This window comes from Lepidochelys kempii, chromosome 10 (assembly GCF_965140285.1).
Source record: "Lepidochelys kempii isolate rLepKem1 chromosome 10, rLepKem1.hap1, whole genome shotgun sequence".
Classification (NCBI taxonomy): Eukaryota; Metazoa; Chordata; order Testudines; family Cheloniidae; genus Lepidochelys; species Lepidochelys kempii.
The window spans coordinates 22,320,954-22,340,523 of NC_136389.1; the positions used below are offsets into that span (position 1 = coordinate 22,320,954).

A 19,570-nucleotide genomic window follows, 5' to 3' on the forward strand; every position below is an offset into this window, starting at 1 on the left:
CCAAGGTCAGAGGCATCTGATATCAGATAACCTGAGGGTCGTGGACTCTCAAACGGAACTCCTTCCTGTACCGCCATTGCAGAGAAGCGAGTACCTTTGGTAGAATCGTATCAACCTGGTCCAGATGGTCTCTGGAGGGGGTGTAGACTGTTATCAGGCACTGTTTGCGGGGGTCACAGTTTGAGCCTCGCATGGTGAATGACATAAGTACACATCTCCATGTGACCCAACAGCCTGAGACAGACCCAGGCCATGGTCAGGGGATATACAGAGACGCTGGCAATGAGACTCACCATCTTCTTGAACCTGTCCTGTGGCAGAAATGCTCTGGCACAGGTGGAGTCGAGGACTGCTCTGATGAATTCTAACCTTTGTACCAGGACTAATGTCGAATTCTCCTCATTTATCAACAGGCCCAAGGCATGGCACATGATCTGCAGCATTGAGACGTCGCACTGGACTTGATACCTGTAGCGGCCCTTGATGAGCCAGTCGTTAAGGTACAGGTAAACCTGGATACTCCAACGCCTGAGGTAAGCTGCCACCACTGCCATGCATTTGATAAACACCCTTGGGACTATACAGGAGCACCACGAACAGGTAGTGAGTGGGACCCACCGTGAAGTGAACAGGAAGCACCACGAACTGGTAGTGAGTGGGACCCACCGTGAAGTGGAGGAAGTGCCTGTGTCCTTAGAATATCTATACATGGAAGTACACATCTTTAAAATCAAGGGCAGCATACCAGTCTCCTGGATCCAGGGAGGGAATGATGGAGGACAGGGAGACCACGCAGAACTTCAACTTCTTGAGATACTTGTTGAGGTCTCGCAGGTCTAGGATGGGTCTCAGACCCCATTTGACTTTGCGGATTAGAAAGTACCGAGAGTAAAACCCCTTGCCCCTGTACTCTTGAGGGACCTCCTCCACAGCCCCCACTTGCAGAAGGCCCTTTACCTCCTGCGTGAGCAGGGTCCCTGAAGAGGGCCAGGGAAGGGGTGGGGGGCAGGGGGGAGACAGAAAGAAACTGGAGGGTACAAACCTGCACCTTGGTATTGAGGACCCAACAGCCTGAAGTTATAGAGGCCCAAGCGGGGAGGAAAGGAGACAGGCAGTTGGAGAAATGCAGGGAAGCAGGATCCAGGCTGGTAGGTCACCCTCAGGCACACCCTCAACACCCTGTTCGTTGCAGGTGGAGCTCTACTGGGCAGAGGATGCTGGCTGGTGACCTTGCCAGTGTCTGTAGCCCCTGCCTTTTTTACAGGCAGGTTCCAATCTGGGTTGGCTCCCAGAACCCTGGGGATGTTGCAGCTTGACACGCTTTCTGGCCAGGCCGTAGAGGCCCAGGGTCTTTAGCGTCGCCCAGGAGTCCTTTCACACCTATTTGTTCAGCAAACAGAGCCTGGCCATCAAACTGGAGGTTCTGAATCAACTGTTGGACCTCCATCGATAGACCCGCTGAGTGCAGCCAGGATGCCCTCCTCACTGAGATGGCTGAGGCCATGGTTCAAGCCACCGCATCTGAGGCTGCCTGGAGGGCCGCTCTATTGCCTTTCCCTCCTTGAGGATCACAGAGAACTCTTTTTTGGGGTCCTCAGGCAGTGAATCCTCGAACTTGGCCATGGACCGCCACATATTAAAGTCATAGCAGCCACGCAGGGCCCGGTGGTTGGCCACTCGCAGCTGGAGGCTTGAGAACAAATAAATCTTTCTTCCAAAGAAACTGAGCCTCTGAGTCTTTGTTTTTAAGGGGTCACTCCTGGTTGGCCCCATCTTTCCTGTTCATTAATGGCAGAGACCACCAGGGAGCTTGGGTGAGGGTGCATGTAAATATATTCAAAACTTTTAGCAAGAATATAATACTTGCATTCTGCCCTTCTGGAGATAGGCAGCAGCTACAAGGGCATCTGCCACAAGGACATGGTGATCTTTGCCACCCCCTCATGCAGGGGCAAAGCCACCCTGGCTCGGGCCACCAAGCTGAGGACATCAAATAGGGAATCCAAGGGTTCCTCCAGCTTCCCAGCATGAAAGACCCAAGTTCGAGGCAACCCTCTTTAGAAGCACCTGATGGGCCTTAGCATCATCCTACAGAACTGGATGAGGGGGCCCTGTAATCACCTAGTTAGGCAAGGATGAGGAGCCACAGAGGATATGCCGCTTCCGATGGCTGCTCGGCTGGTCCTTCCATGGGAGCTGGGTGGACCTGAGGGGTCTTTTCCCCAGAGCCCTCCACATCGGGGGGTGGGCGGGAAACCGTGGCTGATGGTTTACCTGAGGCCTCTGAGACTGACCTGAGCCCTTGCAAAGGCTGTAGAAACCCCCAAGGGACAGACCACTGGCCCTAGGGCCACGATGCAATGGCAGTGCCACCGGCAGACTGGGTACCGCTGCTGCGGGGTCTTGACCCGCTGATATGGACTCCTGCTCGGTACCAGAGTCCGAAGAGGAGGGATCACATACAGGAGACCAGGCCAGTGCCCACTGTTCATCCTGGTCATGACTGTGCCGATCCCAATGCTGCAATGGGGATCTATCAGATCATGACAAGTCCCCACATCCAACTCCCGGAGACTGACTGCGTTCAACAGATCGGTGATGGTGGCCCAGCGATCTATGCCTCACACTTCTTGAGCGGTGCAGATCCATCGAGCGGGAGAAAGCAAGTCAGCCATTGAGGTGGGGAACATCGACCCATACTGGCACTCCGGCGACCAGTGGCAAGGCTCTTGGGACCGTTTGCTTGGGTCCCTGGATCAGTGCTGCACATTAGGGGAGCAGCTAGGTCGGTCCTGCTACTGGGGCTGCAGGAATGGGCGCACCTCCATGAGTCAGGCGATTTGTGTCTTGATGCCAGCGAGTGGTGCCCCAAGTCCAGAGACTAGTGGGGGCTCCGTCGGGCCAGCCTCCCCATGTCCGAGGCCTGGCAGCTCCGCATGGGCGACTGCTGGTGGGACACTCCTTGTGGAGGGGAGCAGTGCCTCACTGATGGGGACCACTGGAAAGGTCCCAGCACAGGTTTGCTCTTACAACAGGGCACTGCCGTGGCCGGTGTGGGCAGCACCGGTAACACTAAGATATCCTGTGTTGACGGTATGTCCAGGTGCCGGAGGCCTGTGTCACTGGCTGATATGGGTCTTGCTCAGGCACCTCAGACAGCTACTATGAGGATCACCGATGGGCATGATATTATTACAGCAATCACAGGATTTGAAGCCTGGGGATTGGGGCATGCCCCATCCCTAGGCTGAGTCCCATCCGGGACTAACTAAACTACACTAAGGGAAACTATTAACAACTATTTACAGGGAAAAGTTTCTATCAACGGATTGAGAAAGAGAAGGCTTGCCGAAGCAAAATGATGTTCCAGCACCATCACTGATGGTAAGAAGGAACTGAGGGTGCGGGGAGCCGGCGGCGCCCCTTATACTGCACCATGCAGGCGCCTCTGCAGAGGGTGCTAGAGCCAGTACCCTACGGATACCACTGAGGGAAAAAACTTCCATTACCGGTGCATATGGCAGGCATACACACCTACAACTAAATGGACATGAGCAAGCACTTGAAGAATCCAGACACATTATTCCATACCCCTAAGATGTTTTAAAGTTTAAGTCTTCAAATTTAGACAGAAACTGAGCAATTAAAAATGCTATTTCATATCCATTTACAACAGAACCAAACAGCACCAACAGAAAAGCAATCTTACCCATTAAATAAAAAAATTCTGCAGGAGAAGGAGAGGTTACTCAACTTGCGCAGTAACTGGAATCCTTTGAGACGTGTCCCCCTATGGGTTCTCCGGTTCAAGTGCATGTGTCCCATGCAGCTTTGATCTGAGATTTTCAGTAACGGTGCCTGTTCAGCCCTGGGCACTCCAGTCTTCCTCGCTGTTCCTTCTCTACCACAAATTCTTATGAGATGGAACTCCAATGCAGAGTGGAAGGAGGACAGGTATTGGAGCACCCAGGGGGACACACCTTGAAGATGATCAGTTATTGCACACGGTGAGAAACTTCTCTTTCAAGTAGTGTCCCTATGGGAGTCACCTGAAGTGGAGCACCCAAGCAGTATCCCAAGAATGAGGAAGGAACTTCAGAGTTGGGTCTAACACTAAAGACAGAATTGCACTGCCAACCACAGCATCTCATCTAGCAGCAGACCCAGTGTCTGGAGAAAGTATGTATTGCTGCTCTACAGATTTTAGCCACTGGAACATCTTTCAATAGCGCCACAGAAGTAGACTGGGATCTTGAAGAAAGGCCTAACACCCCAGAAGAAGGTTGAATGTTGGCAGCCTCATATCAAGAGATAATACAGCCAGAGATGCACCTTGAGAGTCTCCAAGTTGAGATTGTGGGGCCTCTGGATCTGTCCAGAAATGAAACACACAGCCTGGCAGTCTTACTAAAAGGTTTGGTTCTGTCCAGATAGAAGGCTAACACTCTTCTGGCATCCAAAATATGGAGAAAAACTTCCTCCTTGGTCTGGTGTGTTTTGAGGAGAAAAACTGGAAAATGAATAACCTGGTTAATATGTAATTAAGAAGATGCCTTCAGTAGAAATTTAGGATGTGGTCATAATGAAACTTTCTCCATGAAACACACTATAAAGGGAGAGGTCTCCCATTAAAGCCCTCATTCCCCCAGCTCTTCAGGCACAAATGATGACAACCAAGGATGCTATTTTCATGGATTCATGAAGAAGAGATCAGGTTGCCATTGGCTTAGAGGGAATGTCATGAGACAATTAAACACCAAATTTGTAATTTTATAATCCCATACAAAGGTTGTTTTTCAGAACTGTGGGAAAAGGTTCATCAATCCCTTGATAAATATTGCTGTCATAGGGTTAGCAAACACTAAGAATCCCCCAACAGAGTAATAAAAGCTGGTATAGCTGCCAAGTGAACCTTGACAAACTGCACGGAGAGACCTGACCTTTTCAATTCCAGTGGATAGTCAAGGACTGCGGAGACAGAAGAATGTACAGGTGAAATCTCTTCCATTTTTGAAGATAAGTATTTTGAGGAGGTATCTTCCTACTGTATTTCCTATACTTCTGCAGAACAGGAGGTCTTTATTCCTGAGAGCCATCGAGTAACCAAGCTCTGAGACAAAGAATTCCTAGGTTGGGATGAAGAGTCTGAGGGAGTCCTAAGACAGTAGGCACGGAATGGACAAAGACTCAATGCCAGAAAAAAAGCAAGGTGATTACGGTTAGGGTACCAGACTTGTCTCAGCCAAATTGGAACAACTAAAATGGTCCTGTCTTTGTCTTGTTTGATCGTGTTCACTCTCAAGATCAAATGTTGGAGGAGACCCATGGAGAATACCCTTCATCCAAGGCAACAGGAAGGCATTCCCTAGTGACTGAGTACCCTATCCTCTTCTGGAACACAATTTTATACAGCTCTTGTTGGTGACAGTGGCTAAGAGGTTCACTTCTGGGAACCCTCAAATCAGAAAAATGTGTTTGAGAACCTGCACGTATGGCTACCACTTGTAATCTTGGGAGAAATGCTGCTAAGATCATTGCCTGTAGTGTGTTATATGCCTGGGAGATAAGAAGCTGAGATGAGGATGTGATGGGCTATTCACCAGTTCCACAGCTTTACCTTTTTCCTCCCCTTGAGATCTGATGTAAAACATACAGGCCATGTTGTCTGTCATGACTATGACAGACATGCCCTTGATTAACAGTTTGAGGAGGCTGATGTGCAAGGGACACTCCTGAGACATCCATTTGCCCTGAACAGTGTGTCCTCCTAGGTGCGCCTTCCATTCCCTGAAGGGACACATCAGACATTATGATGATGGTAGGAGGAGGCTGGGTGACAGGAACTACTGTACAGACCTGGGATGGGTTGTTTCACCAACTGAGTGATTCCAGTACTCAGTGAGGGACAGTCAGAGGCTTGTCCAAGTTAAGATACGTTAAAGGGGTCTAACTTTTCAGAGCTTGGGAGCTCAGCATTTTCAGAAAAATCAGGCTCCTTTAACATCTCTCAAGTTGGGCTCCTAGAATCACTAGCCACTTCGGAAAATCTTGTCTATCGTCTCCAGAATAATTCAGCTCAAATATACTCCAATGACTTGTTACGTTTACTGCACTGTAAACAAGTACTGCAGTGTGTTTTATAACAAGAAGGCTTTTCTCATATAGGGGAGTGTTTTCAGTAACAGCTCATATTTTTCCCTCAGAGGTAAGCTGGAAATTCCCACTTTTAGCTACAGAGGAAACATTCATTCCTGCTAATGTGGATATCTCAGTGGTAAATGGGGAACTAAGAGACACTACATCTGACAAGCAGTAGTTAGATCTGCAGCAGCACGATTAGTCACCTATTGTGTTACAGAGAAAGCACCTCCATTGCAGAATATTATGCTGGCTCATGCATGAGAAGCTGATGAGCCATGCTTACAGGAAACAAGGTAAGTTTTGGTATAGGTTGTAAATGATCAAGAACATATGTACAAACTAACCAGGTCTGAAAAGTAAAAGTTATAAAAAACTCTTTTCAGTTGCTTATTACATTGCCAGTTTTTAATCATTTGGACTGAAATTTTCCATACTGGGTGTCTGCCTTGGCCTGATAAATATATATACACATTTAATTCCAGCAAAAACCATTCAGCCATTTTCAAAAATTATGTTAGGGGAAAGAAATATTGTTTTACTCATGTTAAAAAAGTGTACAACCCTTTCGTTAACAAGCTGTAGCACATCCACCCTTTGTAGAGGGGACTTGAAATTTGGCAAGGGGTTCCGATGTCAGGAATGTGACTTTTGCAATCCCAGATCGGGGCAAGCTACAAGTCTGTGAATTATCTCAGATCATATATACTCAGTAGAGACTTGTCAGAGTTCTTCAGATAAATTATCTGTGCTTTCAATGCCCTACCTAAGAGGCCCAATAGTATAGAAGCGAAGAAACAGCCTTGATTTTAATGACATGAGCTGGGCTGTGCGATTGGTGTGTGTAGTGAGCTAAATGGGAGGAGAAGGGAATGGGGGATTGGTAGTTGGGGAGGGAGGTGGCGGAGGCAGACAGAGCTGAAATTGGTTGAGAAACCCTATATGGGTTGGGGATGCAGGAAGAGACTGAGTGGAAAAAATAACGTGTGTCATGTAAATAAAGACTATCATAATTCATATGCACAAGGGATCATATTAAGGTTGTATAGGGAACCTTAAGTCTGACACTCTCTAAACTTTTAGTGTTAGACTTAGCAACCGTAACACTCTTTTCATATAGGTTTTTTGTGTAAAATTATATAGACAGATTAGAAGAGTACTGGGCTTTTAATTAGCCAATTTAAGCAATACATAGCTATATCCCCCACCCACCTAATTCTAGTGCCTTTATGAACCCGAAGTGTGTTCTGTGAACTGACTAAATAACTAAGCCTTTGCTAATGGGATTTTTTTTTCTTCCTCATTTCAGTCGATAAGTCAGGAAAACTACCTTCTCCCTTGAATACCTCCCCATTTCTATAAATGCTAGTAACCTTGCTCCCAACAGTATCAACCATACCTTTGCCATTCCCCATTCCCTTATCTGCCACTCTGTAGCACTGGACTCATGCAGCACTCACAGTTCTAAGCCAAGATTGTGAGGGAATGTGTAAGCAGCCCTGAAAATACAGGTAATTTTGAGACTTCAAAAGAACTTTTGGGATGAAACTGGAAAAAACAGCTGACACCATCTATTACATTTTGATTAAATAGGTTTTTCATGTAAATGAAAATCAGACCCTGTGTACTTTTTTTCTTTGTTTTGGTTTTAATATTATAGTGGGATAGTAGCACCATTATAGTAAAGGTTGAGACTAGCTTATTATTTATTAATCTATTGTAGTCTTTTCTTTGGGTTAAACACCTACTTTCTACAGTGTGGCTGAGATGGGGGTGCTTTGTGTAAACAAATTACTATTGGAACTTTTTTGTGTAATTATTATAGGCCCCATAAATCTATGTAGAGAAAGCAGAAATAACACATTTCTCTTCTTTAAAAAAGGGAAGAGGGCAAAATCTGTCAACAATATTCTAGGGAGAACTACAAATTTTATTAAGTATTACTCCAACTCCAGTTATCAGCAGCTGATTTTTTAAACTTTTATTCTTTGATGTTTGACAAAGGTAAAGATATTAAATCTGAATGGAAACTGAAGTGCTGACAGCTGCTCTAAAGTTACAGCAGTTTCAGAACTCTCATTAACTGGAATGATTATTTCCACCAAGACAAAACAAAGTGAAAGAATATCCCAAGAAACTGAGTTTGTTTCCTCCAATAATAAAATATTTCATAGAAATAAAACTAAAAATGGTAAATTGCTACCAAGACCTGGTAAATCAGACAAACAAGAAGATTTTTATCCCAGACACTCACAAACTTAACGAGACAACTTCAAAAAAGACAGGACATAGATCACTCAGATTCTTTTAAAAGATTTATGTAAAGCTGTTTTGTAAGTATACCGTGAGGATGATAAATTCCCTTTCTAAAAATCAGTTTCCTACAGTTAACTGAGCAAAACAATCAAATATCAGCTGGGAACATCTCCTCTGAGAGAATCATAAAGCTCATTAAAAGAGGACACCACTCTTACAAATATTTACCTTTTCAATAAACCCATAATAAGCCTGGAGTTTTGTGTTGCAATTAACGAAGGTGCCATCATTCTTTACACAGGAAGAGATTTAATGGCAAGTAAAAGTTCTAAGCAAATGATCAAGGTAAGACAATATAAAAATACTGTAGCTGTGCCAAAATCTTAGTGATATGTCTATGTAAACTATTTATCTCATGGTGAGTAGAGGACTAGGAACCAAGGCCTGGATCCACAAAGGGATGTAGGCACTGCAACACCAAGCATCACAGTGCCTAACTTCTATTGCCTAGAAAAATCACAGGAACAACACTGCAATCCACAAACCCTGAATTAGACACCTAGGCTCACTATACAACGAGTGGGCAGACAGAGGCACCTTAGACTGAGATCCACACAAAGTGAGGAGCTGCCTAAGCTAGCCAATGAGAGGAACCTATATCTGCTTGGTGATCCACAAATGGGAAACCATTTCCTAGAGCTTGGGAGCCTAAGCAATTTCTTCCAGAGTTAGATGCTTGCCACACTCCACACAAAATGGCAAGAGGAAGTGGAGTAAGTGGGAGAAAGGAAATATCACTAACTCCATTTTACAGATCGGGAACGTTGGGGGGAAATAGAGAGAAAGAGAATATATATATGACTCTGTAGTCCAGGTGTGGGTAGTGCACCCATTTAGGAGGTCCAGTCTCCCTTCTCCAATCACTCCTTGATTATTTATCCATAGTGGCACATCTTCAACAGAAGAGACTGAAGGAACCCTACATCAGAATATCACACAGCTCAATGATCACAGTGCTCTCCTGAGAGGTGGGAAAGCCCTGTTTAAATCATCTCTCCCCATAAGGTATAGGGGGGAATTGAACCTGAGTCTCCCACATCTCAGATGTGTGCGCTAACTACTAGGGAAAAAGTTTTAAAGTGGGCAGTTGTGGCAGCAGCACCACTTGCTCCACCCAGATTTTGAATGGGATCTGATCTGTTAGGCACCGCTGAGCCTGCCTACCAGAGCAGGCACCACGCACCATTTAGGAGGGCAAATGCCCATCTTTACCTGGTTGAAGATCGCTCTGGGACTTAGGTAGGACATAGGTGTCTGGACGGTTAGACTGATGCATGTGCCCAGAAGCAGAAATTTAGGAATTCAGTGAGTTTAGGTGCCTACAAGATTCAGCAGGAGTTTTGTTGATCACAGTGGAACCTAATCCCACATTCAGGTGCCTAAGTCCCTTTGTGGATTGAGGCCCAAGACTTCTCAGTTCTGTTACAGGATCTGCTGCTGTCTCATCCTGTGCCCTTAAAGACACTGAAGCCAAAATTTTCAAACTTGGGTGCCTTCATTTAGACCCCTAAATAAATCTTTAATCCAGCAAAGCACATACGCCTTGCAGAACTAAGTATAGGCTTAAATGGTTTCTCCAATCAGCACCAGAAGAGTCAGTACTTTTTTGTTTAAAGAGGTGTCAAACTCCTACTGACTTCATGAGCAGCTGCAGTTGCTTTGCTCCTCCTGAAAACCAGGCCGCTTATTTAGGTGCCTATATGCAGATGTAGGGAGCTAACTTTAGGTATCTCCATTTCAAAATTTCAGTAATAACTTCTCTGTCCATAAATGTTGTCACCTGGAAAATAGGGATAATACCCATATGTCTCAAAAGGGTGTTACAATACTTAAATAATTAATGCCTATAAAGTTCTTCAAGGCCCTCTAATGGAAGGCAAAAAAATATAATTATTGAACCTCATACTCTGACATCAAACATGACTATTTGAAGGAGACACAGAAAGACCACAACCATGGGCCTCACTCCATTAATGTTGTCAATAACATTTCATTTAAAATGTCCTTAAGTGACTGTTAAGTCTCTCTCAGGATCATGCCTTGTAGCAGTACTAATGAAGACACATTTTTATTTCTGGTAGTGTTCCGACAGAGTGGGTTAAGATTATATAGTCACTCACTGAATGTTATCAAAATAAATATGAAAAGTTTCATTTGTAATAAAATGACTTGGTTCCTTGGATTTTCATCAGATGAAACAGAACAACACATTAACTAGTAACTGAATTAAGTGGAAGGCACTGTGAAATGCACCACAAGTGCATGACTGGTATGAAATGTCTCCATGAATGAGTACAGAAAGAATTAATGAGTGATGCTTGCAAGAATAATTTTAGAAAAATAATCAGACCTCCCAACATTCATATACACAGATAACACAAATATTAGAGACAAATTTGAAGGAATGGTGCCAGACTCTTAATCACACTTATAATTATTAGCATATCAGACATCCTGACAGTATACTTCAAATTAATCCGGTAAAAGTATTTCCATTCCTCACTACTCATGTCCACATTGGTTGAATAAAGTGGAAAAAATATTTTAATGTGAAATGTACATATTCTAAAACATTTTCCCCCCCTCTAAGTGAGCCTACTTCACATTTTGTTTGTGAACAATTAAAAGGTTTTGGTACTCAGTAGATTGGAAGTTAATTTCCAGCTCTGCCACAGACCTCCTAATATAATGAGATACGAAGCACAGAGTTGTTAAACTGTTGGGGGACTGATGAAGCTAAGGGAGTCTGCCCCATTCAAACAGCAAAATTCCTTTTGTTCCTAGTGGACAACAAGCAGCACAGGAGCCTCTGAGGCTGTACTGAAGCTGCTAAATTGCCACAATCACTAAAAATAGTTAGGAACCTACAGGTGGGCTAGCAAGATTTCCAGCCCTATTTGAAATTCTCCTGTGACCAGTCCAGATCCAAGATGGAGGGAGAAAGAAAAAAATTGCCAAAGAAAATGCAAATAAAGTATGTCTTGCCAAAAGTGCATTTACAAAAGGTGCCTACAAGATTCAGCTGGAGTTTTGTTGAATCTCCTGCTCCGCTTTATGGAGGTAGAAAGACTGGATGGGCATGATCAAGTCTGCAAACATGAGCTGGAGAAGCTTTCAGAATATATGACTCACTTACAAATATCCATACACATATTTTTCAGAAACAAAAGTATTTCCAGTAAAAGATTTATAAAGCTTTGTTGTCTAAACAAGAACGCAACAAAACCCTATTTCTTCCTCTCTGCTGAACCCTCCAAACCCAGTCTAGGGTGTTTATCGCAGGCTCAGGGAGAAAATATTTGTAGGAGCCTCTTGTTTAAAACACGGGCAGTACATCACTGAAACTCAGACATATCCACATATGTATTAACTTGGATACTCAGCATTTACTCAAAAACACTTGATTTGTGGCAAGTCTGCCATGCTTTCTCACTGGATATCCACCATCTGAATATAAGCTGGGGGTCAAGACTCTTGACAGGACTGCCTGGCACATAAAGAGGTATCAGAGACAGTACTTGAGGCCATATTAGTCATGCATATAGGATATCTTATTCCTGAGCATACACTAATAACCCTCTTTAATCTTCCAATATAATCAAAACTGCAGTTATGCCATGTTTTGTGAGCAAGATATATCTGTTTTGTGATTGATTGCTATCTGAAAATTCATTAGTTCATGATGCCCTAACAATGATACTAAAGGAACACAAACTTCAATGTGTATACAAAACATTTTTCTTTTAAATGAGATATTTTATCAACAAATCTTTGTCTCATCTTTCTGAAATCTGAAGTCTAAAGTGCAAATCAACTCAATCTCCCTGGAAAACAGAATGAAAAGAACATGTCACAAAAATCACATGTTAAGGCAGTTAAATATCAATAAAACAATCTGGAAAAAACAAACTATGCTCCAGAAAGTGCTTAGAACCTATTCCAAACCTGGCTGAACATCTAGATTAGTTCCAAAATGTTACTGTTGGCTGTTCATTTGCTTCTTTCCATTCATAAACACTCCATAAACATATGCTACTTACTTAATGTTTATATCGGTATATTAAAGCTTTATTATTATTTATATTACAGTAGCAAGGCCCCAATATCACAGAGTAAGGCCCCATTGGGCTCTGTGCTGTACAAACATGTAACAGGAAGTCAGTCCCTGTGCCAAGGGTCTCACTCACGCTCTAGGCTTATGCCAAGACATGAGCTGCAACAAGTAGATAAAACAAATGTGGGTGTGGGCAAGACAAGTAACAGTGAAACAAGCATGTTTTGTATAGGTGACAGCTTGCCACCTGCCTAAGCATTGCTAGACAGCATTGTTTTGGAGGTTTCAGAGCAGAGATAAGTCTTCAGGAAGCATCTGAAGGAGAATAATATGGTGGCTTTATGGATTTTGTCAGAGAGTTTTTTTCTCTCCATGAATAAGAGGAGACACAGAGGAATACAAAAAGGTGTTAGTAGGAGAAGTGGATTGGTGATCTTTCCTTTTTATTCCAGAATCAACTAGGTGTTGCCCGGGTTCAGCTTTAGACAGCATCCACACACTGAGAAAACTGCTTTAAAAACTCATCCTCTTCCACAGGAATGACTTTATTTTTAAAAAAATCAATAAGATTCAAATTTAGTTCATACCTTCTCCTAGTCACAGCTGCTTCTCAGTTTCCTTCTTTGGGAAAGCTCAGCCTACAGCCTAGATTCTCTGCCCCTTATATCTGGATGGAGTGCTGAGATATGAACAACAGACTCAGCAAAAGCCACTTAATATTTTCCCCAGTAGTATCAACACTTTAAAAATGGTAGGGGTGTTTCAAGCAAACACTAAAAGCCTGTTACACTGCTGTTTAAGTTTGATGTAAAGCAGTGGCTCTCAACTTTTTCAGACTACTGTATCCCTTTCCGGAGTCTGATTTGTCTTGCATACTCTAAGTATCACCTCACTTAAAAACTACTGCTTACAAAATCAGATATAAAAATACAAAAGTGTCACAACATGCTATTACTGAAAAATTGCTCACTTTCTCATTTCTACCACATAATTATAAAATAAATCAACTGGAATATAAACATTGTACTTACATTTCAGTATACAGTATATAAAGCAGTATAAACAAGTCATTGTCTGTATGAAAATTTAGTTGGTACTGATTTTGCTAGTGCTTTTTATGTAGCCTGTAGTAAAACTAGGCAAATATCTAAATGAGTTGACATATCTCCTGGAAAATCTCTGTGTATCCCTGCTTGAGAACCACTGATGTACAGGAACTCTAGAGCTTGATGTCATCTGCATCTGCTGGCATTTCAGCTCATGTCTCACGAACTCTCCCAACAGCGACTTACAGATGTTGAATAATATGACCCTACAGGACTATACAGGTAAGAGCTTTGGTGACATAGTAACAACAACCCTCTGTATTTGGTCTGAAAGGAAGGACTATTCCTGGTTATCTATTAGACCACCCCAGATACAGGTGATTGTCTCTGTAAAATAAGAAATACATTTTTTAGAATGAAAAGTAGTATGTTCTGAGGTTCAGTGCAGGCACTCAGTTTATGAAGTGAAATACACTCTGAAAAGAAAAATACAGCTATTCCAGGAATTATTATATATACACACATGCATGAAGTTTTGTAGTAGGATGGTAAATTAATATCTTGTTTCTTGTAAACACTGTACTTGTTTCTTATAATTTTCCTTTTCAATTAATGGGACAAAAAACTCAGTTTAATCGCCTTAAGAAATTTAAAAATACATATGTGGCATTTTTAAAGACTAAAGAAGTAATAAAAAGGTTAGAGGATTAATCTATACGGATTTGTAAAATCAGGGGCGAGGGTTGTCTTTTTTGTTTGGCTTTTTACTTTTCAGCAGTTTTGAAGAACTTTGGAAGACATACATGAATTCTTGCTACACATCAAGAGTGAAAATTAGTATCTGGATGATTTTTTTTTAATCCGCAGAACATAGAAAAATGCTTGCTTTTTTTATTTGCAAGAGAGTTCAAGTAAGCTATTCATCATCCAGTGGAACATCATCATCTTAAATCTAGTCTCATTTAAAAAGTCTGAACTGGTTTAGTGGTTTCAGAAACCCAACCTCATGCACATGTTCAGGACGAACAACATTAGCAAAGGCAATTTCAGTAGTGGAAAAATCAACATCAAACATCTAACAGTGAAAGTTCTCATTTTAATTCTGAATTATACAACTGTATCCCCCAGAATACAGTGATTTTCCTGTGCAGAATCAAGAAAAAAAATAATCTATTGTTAACCACTTCAGCATTTCCTGAAGAGTATCTTGTAAGGAAAACAATGCATCACATACAAAATGGATTTCTACCAGCAAATGAATCCCAATTCAAATCCTCAAAGATTAGGAAAAAATATTTTCCAAAATTTAGCTTTGGGGGGAAAAAGGATAAAATGTATTTTCATGTTGTTAAGAATTCACTTGCAATCAAAATTGGAACATGTTCTGTAACAGTTAAACAAGTTTACAGAGAGGATTCCGTTATCAAAAAGAAACCACTTCCAAACCAATTCTCAATGATATAAAAGAAGCACAATGGAAAGAATAGCATTGATGACATTGACAGATTTCCTTTAGCATACAGATTTTAATATAAAACAGAAACATCACTTGGCTCACTGGAAAATTCCTCCTACTCGGACAGAGTCCTTAGAAAAAAGATTCCAAAGGCTCCTTCTTCCAATCACTCCTAATTCCAGTGATTCCAGCAATGAGAATTGCAAGAGACATACCATTTATTCCAGAACAAGTTAGAGATCAGCCTGAATGGCATATTAGAAAGAAAAGCATGGATCATAATTGTGCTTTCCCCTTATAGACACAGAAACCTACTGATGCCTCCATGCCAAACCCATCTAGGATAAGCAGAGTAAAAAGAGAAACAGTTTTGGAAAATGTAAATAGTTTACCATTCAACAATGAAGAAACTAAATATTTCCTTGAGTTCCATGTAAAAAAGAAAATAATTCAGAAAAAAAATGGAGAACTTCCAAAAAAAAGTAGCAGAATCATTAAGAAAATGTATGCTCCTAGCACTACAGTTCCAAGAAGAGATCATGGCAGGAAATACAGGAAAAGCCCAACATTAACCCTAGTAAACATTCTCAAGTCCCTGGATATAAATTTCATATTAGATGCAAGATCTGTAGTCATGTATCCAGAAGAAAGAGAAATGCCACAAACCTTTATTCTCAAATCACTGAAATCAGAAAATTAATATACTTGCTTCACACACTACTGTGAAATCACTAAAACTTAAATCAGGAACAATTCCTGCAATGGCTAAAATAACCTTCAGAGCAGGTCATCTTCACCTTTAAAAAAAAAAAAAAAAAACCACACACCTCTGATTCCTTATGGTAATAAAACAAAAAGGGTTTAAGGACCCTTACTTACCATTTATAACCCAAGATGCTCTTGTATTCCTCTGGAGAATTCCTTCAGCATATAGTGAGTCTATGAAAACGATGATACCCAAGGCCCCACCTGCACTTGCAGAAATCCAGCCAAGTGGTGCTGTAACTATCTTAAGAAAGAATGAAACTTCATTTATTTCTACATTACTATGGAGGAGAAATCTACAAATGTAAAAAAAAAAAAAAGAAAAGAAAAAAAAATTACTATCCAGCTGCAGAACATCACTGACTAGACAAGAGTCAGGAACTCATTCATTTCACCTGTGCCTCACTGAGTTTTTATGGAAAGATTACCAGAAGCATATTTAGAGGTAAATCTCATAGTTAATGATCTTTTCTTAAACACTAAGCAAAATCTTGAAAAACATGTGAAGATGACCACTATATAGCAACACTGCACTACTCATGACATTAATACTGCACAACAGCCCATCAAAAAATCAAGGAACATGCAAAATGAAAAAGTATCCAGAAAAATCCTTTTACTAAAGAGTGCCTATCAGTGCACTGGGATCCCAAGGAGATGACAGAAAAACAGAACATTCAAATAAAACTAACAGAACACTTACCTACCCTGTGGCTTCAATTTTAAAAAGAGGCATCTATTTAGAGCTAGAAATGAAGGCAGAGAAACTTAACGTGTATCTAAAACAGAAATTAAAAATGAATTTGAGATTACCACCAGAAGACATACTAGAATTTTGCATAATTAACAAAGTTGTGGACAGAAAAAGTAAAAAAAAACTTCTTCTAATCAAAATCCGAAGTTCTGCTCCCATGCTCAGCAGAAGATAGAAGACTACACACACACGCTCTCTCAAAAAACAGGGTCCACAAACAGGACTGTCCATTGGACTCTCCAAAAACATGTTATGTAAAAGAATGGATTCAAAGTTCCCCAACTAATAAAGATTGAGAACAAGTACAATATTAAGAGGTCGTGTCAGAAGTAAATGCAGTAAGTGCAATTTGGTTTGGCTTTGCTCTCCCTCTATTGAAAAAAGTTAATTTAAAACAGAAAGGAGTACCAGAAAACTAAGAGATATACCTTGTCATCTTAAAGACATACAGGAATTTAATCCTTCAAAACTTTAACCCTGAGAGACAAAGCAAGTATCTTAACTTCCTCCTACCATATTTCAACAACGGTTCAACTTTGAGCTCCCCAGTGCAGCACACACAGCAGAATTAAAGGATATGACTTTTGTGACATCATATCATGTAAGAAATGACAATACCAACAGAAGCTAGACCAACAAAGGATAATGATTTAAACAGCACGAACATTTTAAAAAAAACTCCTTAAATTCATCAACAAACAGCTCTTTAACTAGATACCTAACAACAGCATCAAAATACTCAAATAAGAGAGTGGTTTGACCTAGGACATCAAGCCACTGTTTTGTAACCAGATCAGATGACTTTCTCTAGGCAAGATGAAATTTTCTATTTTTACATCGGTCATTAAGACATGTATTATTTCACCTAAACACCACCTTAACCATCATTTCATCTTGGATTATTAATTTCTCCATGTTATTCGAAGTAACTTTACAATATAAAGGTCTCAGCAAACACTGAAGAAATGTATACAATATTTCATATCTCTGAGAAGCCAAGTCATGTACACAAAGCATAATTCACATAACACACCCACTATACATACGCGTGCACACACTGCTGCTACCACAACAAAAACATATGATTTACCAGCTCACCAGAGAGGGCATAAAAAAGGGCAGCACAGCAGCCTAAAGACAGAACTGTACATGTACCACAAGATAAGGTTCCAGTCAGTGAGTCTGGGGCAGAGAATGGCAGGAAGAACCAGGTGGGCCAGATGTGGCAAGCACAACAATCTAAGATTACCTATTACAGTTTGGTCCTCACCTGGTATCATAAGGATCAGGCCAGAGGGATCAGAAGGAGGTAACCCTTCACCTAATTGGGATCACTAGCTGCACATGTGCATCCTTAGTCACAAAAGCAAAACTTATCACCCCCACATACTTCATCACCATATCAGGGATGCTAAGAGCAATCCATATGTTTAACGCAAAACCAGCATCTTCATTAGGGGAAGGATTCTCTCTTGATATCTAGAGTTGATTCATTGCACCAGAGTCCACACCATGCTATGGAACTGTAAGTTAGCAAATGAACGTGGCTGGATGAAAGATGCTGCAAAAGAAAAAACTCAGCAGAGGATTGGGCCCATTCAGGTCATTACTAATGTCTCAGTTGTGGCTTTCCCTGCTGGGCAGTCTCAAGAACACACCAGAATGTAGACTGATCCACCTTTCATCAAATCCTCACTAGGGGTTCACTTAATTATTTTATTAACTGAGCTATCCACAGTTAAATATGCCTCATTTCACCCTACATTTCATACAATAAGTTCATGCAGCTCTAGAACTACTATGGCAAACTACAAAACTGAAACAGATTTGTTCTTTTACACTTAGAAACTCCAGCTAAGGTTAGGACCCCATCATGCTAGTTGCTGTACAAACATATTAAGAGACAGTCCCTGCCCTAATAAGCTTACCTTCTAAATAAGACAAAGAGAGGGGAAAAAGAAAAGAAGTACTTGTGGCACCTTAGAGACTAACCAATTTATTTGAGCATATGCTTTCGTGAGTCTCTAAGGTGCCACAAGTACTCCTTTTCTTTTTGCGAATACAGACTAACACAGCTGTTACTCTGAAAAGAGAGGGGAAGTGATTTGTCCATGGTCACACATATCAGTGGCAGAGCAGAGCACACAATTCAAGTCTTGAGAGACTCAAATCAGAGCCCTATCATTAGGCCACATTGTCTCACTGTTTTTTGCTACAGTATCCTGTAGGTTTTGAATTATTATGGTTTCTCTTTGAAGGAAATTTATTGTGATAAAGTAATGCCAATATGTGCAATTCTTTTCTTCACTGGACAATGAATCAGTTCTTCATTTATACTTTTATTTCTGAGGACAGCGGGGATTCAGGATTCATACACCAAGAGGGCAAGGAAGGTTACTCTTGAACATAGGCGATCACTACTGAGACAGCTTAATTTTGCTTAGACTCATTGCACCAGGTAGACCCTTTTGATTTTATCTGACATCAGCAACCGGAAGGATCATACATCACAAAATTAACCAAGAAAACCACTTAACTTGGGTGTCTGGGATAATTCTCCTCAGAGGATTTAATGGGATCTCTCTGGGTGTATCTGCACTGTGTCTGTGAGCGAGCCTCCCTGCCCAGATCCACACTTAAGAACACTAGCACAACCTCTGCTCACTTCAAACAGCTGTACAGATGGTGCTTTGACGTTGTGGCTGAGGCTGGAGCTCAGGCTCTCAAAGTTTCCCCAGCTTCAGAGCCAAATCTTCAGTGTCTACACAGCTATTTTTAGAGCACTAGTGCTAGCCTCATTACCAGAAGCCCATGGACCTGGACTCGGAGGCTCACTCCCACAGGGCATGTCTATGCATCATATGAGGAGTCTGAGTAGAGCAGCAAACCTGATTGTCAATTTATCTTCAGAGATATGCTTAGGGGACATCTATGAAGGTGGTTTTCAAACTGTGGTCACGACCCAGTACTGGATCGTGACATATAAGGCACTGGGTTGCAGCGGCTCTGGTCATCGCTGCCAACCAGGCTGTTAAAAGTCC

At 41.7% G+C, this 19,570-nt stretch overlaps 1 protein-coding gene and 1 long non-coding RNA gene across 3 annotated transcripts in view; one reads left to right on the forward strand and one right to left on the reverse strand.

The window, feature by feature from the left end:
• Positions 1–1,723, forward strand: part of MRTFB (myocardin related transcription factor B) — a 203,050-nt gene extending 201,327 nt beyond the window's left edge. Inside the window, exon 16 of the mRNA XM_073362400.1 lies at positions 414–1,723. Within this exon, the coding sequence (XP_073218501.1) occupies positions 414–433 (20 nt within the window). The 3' untranslated portion in view covers positions 434–1,723. The remainder of the gene's footprint in view (positions 1–413) is intronic.
• Positions 1–19,570, reverse strand: part of LOC140918318 (uncharacterized) — a 95,467-nt gene that overhangs the window by 74,046 nt on the left and 1,851 nt on the right. For both annotated transcript variants that reach the window (XR_013636401.1, XR_012161145.1), the window contains exon 2: positions 15,890–16,015. This is a non-coding gene — a long non-coding RNA (uncharacterized LOC140918318). The remainder of the gene's footprint in view (positions 1–15,889; positions 16,016–19,570) is intronic.